Source organism: Rhopalosiphum maidis, chromosome 4, assembly GCF_003676215.2.
Source record: "Rhopalosiphum maidis isolate BTI-1 chromosome 4, ASM367621v3, whole genome shotgun sequence".
In the NCBI taxonomy this organism is placed as follows: domain Eukaryota; kingdom Metazoa; phylum Arthropoda; class Insecta; order Hemiptera; family Aphididae; genus Rhopalosiphum; species Rhopalosiphum maidis.
Genome location: NC_040880.1, coordinates 7,550,431 through 7,564,358, shown reverse-complemented (window position 1 = coordinate 7,564,358; position 13,928 = coordinate 7,550,431). Strand labels below are relative to the sequence as shown.

The 13,928-nt window shown below is 25.4% G+C and overlaps 1 protein-coding gene across 3 annotated transcripts in view; it reads right to left on the bottom strand.

The window, feature by feature from the left end:
- Window positions 1-2,433: 2,433 nt before the first annotated feature.
- LOC113550008 (neuropeptide F receptor-like) overlaps window positions 2,434-13,928 on the bottom strand; it is a 63,197-nt gene continuing 51,702 nt past the window's right edge. For all 3 annotated transcript variants that reach the window (XM_026951586.1, XM_026951585.1, XM_026951587.1), the window contains 4 exons: window positions 9,967-10,148; window positions 5,834-6,241; window positions 4,630-4,882; window positions 2,434-3,729 (listed from right to left, as the gene is read on the bottom strand). In XM_026951586.1, coding sequence (XP_026807387.1) covers window positions 3,368-3,729; window positions 4,630-4,882; window positions 5,834-6,241; window positions 9,967-10,119 — 1,176 coding nt within the window. In that variant the 5' untranslated portion in view covers window positions 10,120-10,148 and the 3' untranslated portion in view covers window positions 2,434-3,367. The remainder of the gene's footprint in view (window positions 3,730-4,629; window positions 4,883-5,833; window positions 6,242-9,966; window positions 10,149-13,928) is intronic.

The window sequence follows — 13,928 nt, the reverse complement described above, 5'->3', positions numbered from 1 at the left end:
AAAAACGTTCAGTCATCATTCATTTTTAAAATGAGAATTATCCCCGAGTTGTTATAAATGTCAATAAAAATACTCCACACTGCATATAAAATTATACATTTTATGTAATTTATTATTTAAAACTTGTAGGCGTGATTATAATCCGTCTATATAATATGTATAATACATTGAATAAATTATTAGATCAATGATATTATATAAATATAAATAATAAAATTGCATTAATCATATTTTATGACTTATGAATATCTGAGGGTTGTTAAGCACTGAACTTCACGTTTGCAGTTTAATAATATTTTTGTCATAAAAAATATAAAGCAAACTTCTTGGGTCCTAAAGGTTTTTAAAATGCAAATACACCTATCGAGTTTTAATTAAATGATTACTGATTGTATACCAGATATTATTGTTGCAATATTTTTTAGTTACTTTAGTTTAAAATAATGTGTGTCTGGGGAAAGTGACCGACTATCATCATTATGATGGTATACATTAAGTTATAAAAAAAACCTTTTTAAAGAAGGGGGAGGGGGTAAACTATTTTATTTTTTAGTTATATGGAAATATAACTTATTTTTTAACTAATTAGAGCTGTTGAAAATAAATTGCGTAGTATCACTTCAAATAACGCCATATTTACTACGGTTTTTATTTTTATTTTATTATTGTACTGAACAATACCTAGAATACCTTTGTAAGTTTTGTTTTCGTATCTTCTGTAATTTCTGAGAAATACTGCTAAGCGTGATTAGTTTAGGATTCTCAGAATCACTTATCGGTTTATGTATGGGGTAAATGAGGCAATATTTTTTGCATACCGTGATTAGTTGCGATGCATTAATATAGCTAGCACGATAAGTTTATTTTGTGTTGTATGTTCTTCGAATTTTAGTTTGCCACAATGGACAACAATATAACATGAAGATTTTGATTAGTTTATAAAGTTAAATTGTATATAACTAAAAAAAAAATAAAAGAGTTGACTCCCTTTTTAGACAGGTTTTTTTATAACTTGAAGTATATTATCACATGATTCCAGCCAGCCAATTATCTCCGGAATATATTTTTATAATATTATTTAGACCATTATAAAAATATAATAATATTCTTAATAAATATATTTTATGGATAATTGAACTAATTGATTTGCACATGTTAGATAATTTTAATCAAAATATTATACGAAAACAACCTGTAATATTATACTAAAAGGTATTTTACCGGTTATTTTATATGAAAAACTAATGTAATCGAAACTTGTTGCAGATATTATATTTAGTTTTTGTTTACTTGTACATTTGTAAATATTTATACTTTACGATGTGTTTACTCGATAAAAAAATGGTTCATAATAATTCCTTTTTTAATTCTCCACATTTAATTCCTTCATTTGATACATTCGTTTGATTACACCATTTACAAATATACAATTGTATGTGTTTCTTCATAAAAACGCGCTGTAGCTTGTATTACAATAAATATGCTAATGTAGTGATTATTTTTAGTGAAGTTTAAATTATATCATCATAACTTTTTTATTGTTTGCAAGCAATTATTTTTAAATTTATTGGTATTGTTTGGTTAAAAAAATATAATATTTAATTATGCTAGATTAAATATTTTTTTATGAGAAATATAATTTTTCGTTTGTAGTGAAGAATTAATTTCTATTTAAAATATATATTTACATAATATATATGGACATAATATAGTGTACACACGTAAATCTAAACTTAAATATATTGATTAATTATTGAGTCTTTTCACAACTTTATATAAAAGATAATATAATTACTCATCAAGGACTTTTCCACATGCATAATCAGTCTCGTGTGATATATTTAATAATTTACCAGGCTAATGTACAAAATAAAAATTTACAAATATTATATAATGTACCTACGCTTCAGTAAAATTAGGCGAAGATGCCGTGAAGACGAAATGTACACTGTACGTCTGTATAACAGTATCCTCATTTTGAACCAACATAATTCATAATAAGCACTTTATATATAACATTTAAATTTAAATATACTTAGATTATATTTATATACATTTATGTTCTTAAATAAATCCCAGAAAAATGTTTAAAATTTGTATTTTACCAATTGTTATAATAATTTGATGATCATTTTATAATGTGATACATTATTTTGTATTATTGAGCAGTATTGAGTGATTTTATTGACGATAATCACCGATTTCGCCGATCCAGTTTATTGTTATTACGATGTCTTTCTGATATTATATGATAATTTTTTTAATGAAATAAAATAAAGATTTACACTATAGATTCATATCTCTATGAAATGAATATGTACTAGCCATTTTTAAGTAATAAATATAATATAATTTTCTTATTTTATTGTCGTATGTATACTGTATAATATACGTACCACCTTTTAACAATTTATTATATAATCGGTAACAAAAAAATGTAAATATAATATAATATAATATAATTATAGAATTGTTATTATAATTTTTAATAATATAATAATATAATTGAATTAATTATGATTTTACAAGAAGCGTTAAATGACAGTATTATGTTGAAAATTGAACGAAAAAAAAAAAGGAAACACTAATCAATCAATTAAGTCATGGGCCATGGCAGTACAAACGTATTTAATTATATACGAAGTGTGACAGAAAGAATTTACACTATATTATCTAGTTGACAACTGTGTAATAACTGTTGGTATAATAAATTATATGTAGTTATTTTAATGTTATTACATAGTTGGTTAATATTACATTTGTAAGTTATTTCTGTTACATTTTGTATGTACCTATACTGCGTGTGGGTAAATTTAATTATAAATCATGATATCTTCATTATATAGCTTATATCAATGGATAATTGGTCTTAACTTTTTATGGGTCATTCACCCCTTTAATATAATATAAAGTATAGTGATGAATCCACAAATAAAAACAATAAAAACAATTTTTTTTTTTTTTGATTATTATTTAATGATAATTTAAAAAAGTATTATAAAATGCTATAATTTTATTTTAATTATAACAATGAATACCGTAACCGCAGGTGAACCTAAGTCTTCAAATAGTTTGCATCATTAAAAAAATGTCAATATCTTAAACAAAAATTTAGAGCCTCTCCATAAAAGCTCAAGGAGACATCTACGACAATAGATCACCGGTTAAGAACCTCCTGGTTTATATATAAGATCGTAATGGTAAAATAATGTAACTTTTCGTGTTGGAAATTAATATCGTTGGAAATTAATATCGAGCCTCAATAACGCGATAGAGGATGGGATAACATTCAAAAAAAATAAATGAAAACAAATTCTGGAAATGTTGCCCCTTCGGCGGAACAGCCGTGGTCATCCACAGCCCATGCCTAAAGCACAGTGACTCCTCTTGAAAACGTCTCTTGACTTCCAGGCATGTAATTTGAAGTGTTGTACGTGATCAAAGGCCGGGTTCTGTTCCTAATAGTTGTCGTGGCCGTCGCCATGGACCGGTTTCCCGGTCGCCGTCTCAAAATTTTTGCGTAGAATAGTTGAAACAGCTCGTTGCGGATATTGGAGTTCATCCAGCCGTAAATAATCGGGTTTGAGATGGCTGATGTCATGGCGGTCAGATGGCAAACCGCCAGAGTTACGTACAGCTGTTTGGTTGTTATCGGTTTGGTCATCAGGTCGGCGGCCAACGAGAACACGGCCAGCGGAAGCCAACTCACAGTAAAGACGACTGCCACTCCTAAAACACCGATTTTTTAAACCCTTATCTTAAATTTAACTCGAAAAATTAGGCATTAAGTGAGATTTATATTTTGTCGCGGGCAACGTTGTGCAGGATCAGCTATTATAGTATATAATAATAATAAAATGTGTATTGGTGTAGGTATGATTGTATAATATGTATAGGTATATCATTTATATTATTACACCAGTGATTCTCAAACTTTTTTATTCCTAAAAAAAATTACGAAGCCCCAAAAAGCAGAAATGTCTATTTGAGACAACAATAACTGAGAAATATAATAATAATTTAAATTTAATAAATATAGATATGTCCAGGTAGTGAGGTAACCATGGAGCCCCTAGACTACTCTCTCGGAGCCCTAGGGCTCCGTGGAGCACAATTTGAGAACCACTGTGTTACACAATTACAACGATAAATTTTGGGTGGTGATAAATATGGTTTTGTCAATTGCATTGGTTTGAAAGCTACAATATTATAAAAACAAAAAAAAAAGTTTCCAATCATTCGTATATTTACATAAAATTACTCGGAAATTTCTAAATTTTGTTTGAAAAACATGTATTTTCTATAGGTACACCACATCACGTAGTATACTAGAAAGATTATAACCCGCTTTTGTAATATTTCTTTGATAAAAAGTTTTTCAGTGTTCATAATATATTTGACAAACAAAAAGTAAGAAGTTCGAGTGATGGTCAATTGTACATTTTTAAAAGATTATCGAAAAGTTCTTAAATATGATTATATTATATGCGAACAGGGTTGAAAAAAAAATTATTATTCCAGTGGCGATGTTAAATTGTTTACGAATAATTGAATTTATGATTTAAATAATATTAAATAACAATACTGTGTATACCGATGATTTATTTAATTTTGTCATTAACTATATACCTATAAGGAGTAGAGTGGTCCGTTTGTTTCTTTGAAGTTCTCGCTGTGCACGCCTTGAGTCTTTTTGAGAAGCAGTGTGTGCGTGTAAATATGCTGCAATACGAATATGAACCACCAAAAGAACAGTGGCGGGGAGTACTGCTTGAATGAGCACTACTGCTATATTATACGCCACTTTGATATCGGTCGAAGGCCATTTTTCTCTACAAGATTCATATAAAACTACATGTTGGAATTTTAGCGGTTCGACCACCTGAAAACGAAAAAAAAAAGGTGTAAGATCGTATTATAATATAGATTTACACAAGAATAAAAAAGGTATATATGAATATTTCAGTTATACTTATGCCAAAGATATGATTGAATTTTGAACTAAATGACGTGCAGTGCGTATTAGCTTTACTTTTATACAATACCTACTGCCAAAAAATATAATATTAATATAATACATGTAATTTTTAGATTATAACGTTTCACGTAAACTGATGGTGTTGGTTCATAATAATATCATATTATGTAGACATAAAGTTTCAAATTTAAATTTAAGTATAGGTACTGCCAGCACAGGAACGCCAGGTGGTGCAAATGTACTACTTAAAAAAAATATATATTAATTATTTGAAATTTTCAAATAAATAATTTATTATAAAAATTCCTTCATTATTAATTTATAATTTATGAGTTTATATAACCACGATTATGGTCTAAATGTAAATAATGAATATCTATCACAAGAAATTGTCGTACTTTGTACTGACGTAAGTAGAGTCACGAAAGATAGGAAATTAAAAACCATCTCGTTATAATCTACTGATTATTGGTGTATATAAATACGATATTATAATAGTAAAATTTAAAGTTAATTAATAATTATCTATAAAGCCACAATAGAGTATAAGAAAGAAATAGTTTGAACATTAAATAAAAGAAATTATTAACAAGTTTGGATTGAGTTCTTCGTGGTGGGTATTACTTTTCAATGGTTAATGTGCACATAATATGACGTATAATTTGAATAAGAAATTAAAAATTTTCTGCGGGTACAAGTACTCTGCAATCGTTATTGTAAGCCTACAGCAGTATAATATGTGTATTCATTTTTAGGCTAATTATTTCAATCGATAATTTATCGATCGGCCAAACGTCTTCTCCTAATCATATATATGCTCGAGTTATTTTTGTAAAACGTCAAACTAGTGTTCACCTGATAATAAGCAACAGGCGACGTGGTCAAGACGGCCAACAACCACACGGTAGCTATGGACACGTACACCGTGCGCCGTTCGTTTTGTGCGGATCCGCGGACGATCACCCAGTATCGATCTATAGCGATCACCGTGATCGTGCCCACCGACACCATGATGTTGGTGCCCTGTAACAGCGGCACGAGCTTGCATAACACTGTGCCCATGGTCCACTGGTGTCGCAATATCGACGTCAGCGTAAACGGCATGCACACCAAGCACAGAGTCATGTCGGAAACGGCCAAGTTTACGATATATAGGTTCCGGGAAGTGTGCATCTGAGCACGTCTGGCAACCACGTAGATCACGGTAAGGTTGGCCGACAGCCCGACGATCATCAGGCCCAAGTATACTATTATCAGCAGAGTCTGAAATAATATTAATAAAAAAAAATCCAATAGACATTATCACCGCGTCGTTTCATCACACACTATTGTTTTGGAATAACGTTTTAGGTGGTTTTCGATTCATTCCGGCTTATGAACTTAACGTACGTTTCCATTATATTTTATGCCCGTGAAACGGTAAAATAATATGAATGCACGAATAAATGATATGTTTTGTTTCGTTATACGAAACTTTTGCGCATCTACTCGAGCAAGTTTAACAGACGATGAATATGTTACATTATAATATTATAAAGGATAATCTTCCATATGCACGGGACGATGTATACAGGACGATTCACCAAACACACTAATACTAATTTTTTCTTTTAATGTATTCAAATAATGGTTTTTAAAATTATGAGTATTCTTAATGTCTATATTTTTATATAGAATCTTTTATGCAATCTAAGAAGTGTCTTGTGGCTATACATTGATTCAAAACCCGAGTTCATATTTTTTATAATTTGCTAAAATTGTCAAAGTATAATAAACACAAGACAAATATTACATTTATATTTTATGTTTTATATAAAATCATTATTACCTAATAATAAAATATCTTTAGTACAAAAGTGTATAAACTCAGAAACTTTATTCATTAAAATTAAAAATTTTTTCTAAGATATTTGAAGTATTTGAATAAATCGTCTTGTTAAAAGTTTACAGTTAAAGGGTATTCTCATGTAAAAAATCAAGTTTGTATCATCATACTCCACTCATCACATCATCAGGATAACTTTAAACTATACAGATATTGGTTTGTGTATCAATCTTGTTCCTTATATTTTACGGTTTAATATGTCAATAACTGAAATACTTGCTTTTTATTTTATTTTAAACTTTATATTTATTTATATACTCTTAAAGAATAACAATTTATAAACTGAGTTTTTTTTTATAACTAGCGTATAAAAAACGAGATTTTATATTGTTAAGCAACTAAATTTTTACTGAATATGATATTTATTATATAGCTGTTATCAACCCCATTTTAAACAAAATATTAGTAAACTCCCAATATTATATTATGCAGTCATAAAGACACGTTTTTAATTAAATGTAATTTATAACTGAAAAACCTGAAGTGTCGTGATGTACCAGATAGTATACAAGATAGGTAGGTATTATGAAATTATTATGAATATTCCTTAGAAATAACAAAGATCTGTGTTCACATTTGAGCACTTAAATATTAAATAGGTATAAATTTCATCAGTGTCATTTATGACATATCATTCAAATTAAATTATACATTTTTGAGTTTAAAATATTTAACTTCCGTCAATCTTTATTTTATTCTTCTGTAACTATACTTACTACATACGACGCGCAGTATATAAAACAATTTAAATTAAGTAGGTAATGCCTAATTAAAGCTTTTGGTTGAAAAGTAACTAACCTATTTTTCCAAAAAGTAGACATATACTATAAAGCAATTAGTTGGATTCAATTAAGATATTCACAAATAACATTGTTAAATAAAAAACCATTTTTCTCGTACTCAACCAGAAATTGAATAATTTATTTTAATTAATATAAAAGTATATATTATTATACTACCTATATAATATATTATTTACATCATTACGTCAAACATGTTATTATCTACTATAAACTATACATATTAAAATAAATTAAAATTGTTTATTCGTTAACACCTATATAAGTATTTGGTATGGTTATACCCACAATGGGAAATTAATTAAAAAATTATACTACTATATCAGTTTTTCTATTTTAAAATTCAGATTTGTTAATAGTATAATGACTAATGACTAATATCTTTTACAGAATTTACTTTATATCATTTATTACCTATTTTTAAATTAAAACATTAATACTATTATGTTTAAACTCAATAGTCTATAGTCTATACTATAATAAGTATACAATATTTTAACTTAAAGATTTTAAGGTTTGACGCTACAAAATAAGTTTTTGTCATTGATATATTTCATATTTTTTTTAAATGTGGCATTTGATTTATATATTATTAAAGTTAATTCTATTGGTGGAACAATTTTTTTTTGTACTTCATAATATAGGTAGATTGAACTGTTAATATTAATAAATTATCCACTTTAAGAATATAATATACCTATGTGATATATGTGAATAATAGAAACAGAAAGAAAATAAATATAAATAAAAAATGACTAAGACTCATTTCAAAATTGTGAATACAATTAACAATTAATATAATAAATTATAATTCTCAAAGTTTTGGAAATTCATATCAATTTTTATAAATAACGTAAAAATTGTTAATAAATCATTTTTCAAAAACACTTTCTGAACATTAAATAAAACAAAGTGTTATGGATGCTTGAATGCTTTAGTATTATATTATGGAAAAGTAAAAGTTTATAAAATGTTATTTTTATTTTTAATCTGATTTAGATTTTGAAATATATAACCGTTATTTTTCATAAATTGTATTTTTAGCAATATATATATTTTTAATTATTTAGTTATTATATTATAATAATGTCATTATTTTATGCAGAATATTTTTATATATACTTATTGTATTATTTTAAAGTCAACTAATTTGTATTTTGATTACAAATAAATTCTAAATTTAAATTATTTTGTACAAACTTCAATTTAAATAGAATTTTTATGACTACAAAATCTAAATTAAACAATAAAATACATTTAAAATCAGGGATTAGCACCAAAATCATTTATTCGGGTTCGGGTTTAGGGTGTTCAAACACCGGAATAAAAAATTTAAACAAATATTTGGGTTTTCAAAACCGTTATTATTCGGGTTAATATTGGTTAATACGAGTGTTGAGTAATCTGGAAAAATCATAGCTTTTGATGACTCCCCCTCCCCCCCCCAAAAAAAATGTTAGTTATTTATAATAAAATATACATTTTTAAACGAATTCGCAACATTTGTAGTTTGGTTTAAAATAACTTATTTCATTAATAAAATAATAACACTAAATATTATTAATTATTAGCGTTTGGTATTTTAGTCACGACTTTCGTCAATACGTTCAGTTTTGTTGAGACCGTGTCAATTGTATATTGCTATTAGCTGTATTTAGATTTAATTATATACTATAATAATAAAGTAATAAATTATATTATAAAATAGGTATAAGAAATAATTTAGTATTAGGCGATTTGGTTTAATACTTTAATTAAAATCAATTAAATTATAAAATATTTTAATGGTTTTATTTTCAAGTAAATAATTATTGAATTTACTTATAATTGATTATAAGATTGTTCCTGTTATTATTATTAATAATTATTTAACTCTTCAAAATTTATCTCACCACAAGAAATACATACAAAATGATATATGACATGAAGATTAAAAAAATAAAAAAAAATATTCGAGTTTCGGTTTAACCCGAATGATCTATTCGGATTTTGGTTAATACAGGTGTTATGAAAACAGAATCATTCGGGTTATACGGGTTTTGGGTGTTTAATTTTTTAAGGGTGTTTAGGAGTGTTAAGGGTTCAGGTTAATTTAGGTGCAAAGCCTTGTTTAAAATTAAATAACAAATCATAATTATAAAAAGTAATAAGATTTATAATATTTGAAATGTTTAAAATTTAAATACAGTAAAAGAACTGTTAGTGCTAAACTAAGAAAACAACTATCTAGAAAATAGCATTAAATTATGAATAGATATTATTAATATTATTCATTTAATATTTTTTTAAAACAGCGTAATTACCTCAGTACTTTTATCTAAATTTCGGGAATCACGTCTATGCTCCAACAAAATAGAATATACTTCTTCCAAACTGAAATTAAATGTCGAGTTCATTTCTGTATCATTACAGGTTTCCATAAATGTACTCATTGTTTCATCCAGAGAGCAAACCATTGAGTCATTGTTTGATGAAGATTTTAATCCTGAAAATTAATAAATCAAATATGGTATTATTATTCTATCTTTTTTATTTTGTATATTGAATGTATTTGTACATCATACATTTATTCTAGAATTTATACAAAAAAGGAAGAAAAAAATATTATTATTTTTAAAATTAGATGCTAGTTATATTATAATATTAAGAATTAAATTATTTGGTGATAGTACTAATATGCTTTATAATTTGTAATAACGTACAATATTGTATGTAAGTACAGTAATTTTGTATTTCATAATTGTTAAAATTTTGAAATTGTTCATGTAATTCTGGTTCAACTATGCGTTCTCCATATTTATAATAAATTATAATTTTATGTTCAGATTCTAGATTCCTATATTATGATTAATATTGATATAGAAATTTTTGTTTTAAGATTAGACAGTTTAAAATTTATTTAAAATGTAATATTTAAAATGTAAATAATAGTAATTAATAGACGATAATATTTTTACATGTGAGACATATTTTTATATTGAGTGAATGTTATTTTATAATTAGAATATTTTATATTTTCAAATTATACAGTACTATTTGGCAAGAATCGTAAGTTATTTTAATTTTAAGGTGATATATTATAATATACATTTTTAATTACAATAATATAGATATTCAAGTTATAATTATAGCGAATGATTTTTACGATCTATCTAAATATAATATTTCAACTTAAAGATAAATGTTATTAACTAAAATTAAAGGTTAAAAATAATAATAATAGAAATCTTTCCATATTAAGACATAATAAATGTCAAATCAGGTATTTTTTGAAACAACTCGTTTAATGTTGGTGTTAACTGTTAATATGATTGATTATACTCGATATTAAAATATAATTAAATATCACTTTCAAGTTGAGATTATATTATAACGTTGTCTTTAAATTTATTAAACCTTAAACATTTTTAATCTTTTTTTAAATAGGAAATATTTTTAAAGGTAAAAATAAACTGTTTAAAAAATGGTTATCAAGAGAACACATTAACACACACTAAGAGGTATACACATATATATTTTGTTTTCATCTTATACGCATAACATATAACATTTTTTAATATTACAGTAAATTTATCAAAAATATGAATGTTAAATATTAAGGTATTGAGAAAATATAATTTATTGAAATCATTTTATAGATAACTATACAAAATATTATATGATATAAATATATAATAAATAAACAATATTGAGTGCGTTATGTCACAGACATAGAATAACAACATTTATAATAATGTAAAATCAACGATAATTTTCTATTGAGAGGTAATTTCTTAATAAATAGTAATCGACTAAATTCTTTATTAGTCAACAGATTACTAAGTTTAATGTTAATAAAAATAATTTTTTTATAATTTCAATGTTTTAAATATATTTTTTTAGCATGTATATGATTTAATTAACTTATATACAAAACTAATACGTATCAAAAATAGTAGGTAGGTACATTTAGATAAAAAGTATTACTTAATCTACTAACGGATTTTTTTTTATTAATCTATGTAACTTTGATTTTAAGTCACTCATAAATATTATCATACTATTAAAGTAATATAATTGCTTATTATAAATGGCGCAGAGTTAAAAACATGACGTCGATATCATAAAATATGCATTGAATCAAACCAAATAATATTATATATCAGATAAACATATTATATTCTAGATATTTTATAACTATACTAATTAATATGCCTATTTTTAAATAATTCTCTGCACATTATTTTTAATTTTTAATTATTTCTAAAACCACAAAGTAAAACTCTGTGGTTGCTAATTCCATATTACTTTCTATTTGAAAGTAAATCTATTTTTTAATATACTTAGGTATTAGGTATATAGGAGAAAACGATGTGTTTTATATACATCTAAGGATCTAACCGTAATAATAACTAACTGACGTTAAATACATTTATAACTTACACACAAATAGATCAAACTTAAATTATTATATTATGTGAACAGTGATCAAGAATACTATGTGGTTCAAAACTAACTACATAGAAATGTTGAAATAACATTTCAAGTAAACTGTAATAAATCATTAAACACGACGGATTAAGATAAAAGTGTACTCTAAAAGTTTCAAGTTGTACCACTAACTATCGATTTAAAATCTAGAATAGTTGGTTATTTTGAAAATATTATTTTTTTTAGAAAAGTAATTGTATAGAGATGTGTTAAAGGTAAGAAAATACCTAAACCGAATTCCAATTTTAATATAATATAGTTTCCATTAAACGTAAAATTTACACACACTATTACATCTTAGACAGAGCAGATCAAAATAAAAGTCCGTTGCCGAAATTTTTATTAATTTTGGGTTTTTTCTTAATTTTATATTTTATGAAATTAAGTATACAAATCATAGTTGAGCTGACTTAAAAATGTAATTCGATTACATTTTTTTTTTTTTTAAATATTCACACAATTTTTTTTAAATTGTGAGGGTTATGATAGGTTAACATTGATAGTTATCAAAGTTTTAGGTAAAATTGTATTAATAATATTTAATCATTCATGGTAGGTATTTATAAAAATAAAACTTAGGAGTTTAAAATTATTAATATTAACGCTAAAGAATACCAAACGTTGAATAAATTACAATATATAAATATTTGTTTTCCTTAATAAATCACGGTAAAATAAATTATTAACGACCAAAAACCTATTCTTATGATAGGCACAGTGAATTTAGAGTTAATGGTGATAAATTATGACCATTTAATAATTATTTATGGTTATTTTATAATTATGATAACATTTTAAAATAATTTAGTTTGAATATTTAATTTTTAATTGTCTTAATATTTGTAATTTATTCTTGATAATTTTTCTAAAATGTGTAACTTTAATTTTAAAATATTTAAAATTGAATTCGAGATCTTTGTCAGACTTTTGAAATCTATTTACAATTTTTTTTAAACTTTTTATGATGCCATTTTAAATGCCTATTTAAATGCCATGATAATATCCAGAATATAAACCGCTAATTTTTTATCTCTAAAAGAAGTAATTTTTTAATACTTTAAGTTGATTTTACTTGTAAAATGTGTAAAATTATTAATACTCTTTGGCTCTATTTAACTAAGCACATCACTCATCTTAAAACTATCATAGTAACATCTTTACAAGTCGATTATAGATACTATATAATATATATATATATATAGGTATACTTGTATACTAATCAAAATCGATGTATATGCAGCTTCAGCTTAGATTATAAAAACAATATAAATAGGTAACGCATACTATTATACCTACGACTTGTGAAAATTTATTTAACATTGGATACAATATTAAGTAAATACGATATGTACTTTACTTGTATATCTTTTTTTCGACCGGTGTATTGTAAAACAGTTAGGTACCTAAGAATGCGTAAATGCATAGTGAAACTGTTTCTTAACTCAAAGTTAGTCCGTTGGCTTAAACACAGTTTAAGTAAAAAACGAATTCCTATTATTATTCCCTATCCGCTCCATTTTTTTTATAAAACAAAAAGCAGTTGAATATTCTTTACAGAAAGTCGCCTCTTTATACGGTATATTATACGTATGCAATGCGTACTGATGCGGGTGAAACGATCGATTGTGAAACTTTCCTGGCGCTTCTCTTTTTCTTTTTCCACCACCGTAAAACTTGCCTCACCTATGGCCCCAATGATAAACTATTTACCTGGATTTTTTTGTTTTGTGCGTGTGTTTGTGTATGCATGCATAATATTGTGTATAAACTATAAACCGATAAACGTGAATCTAAC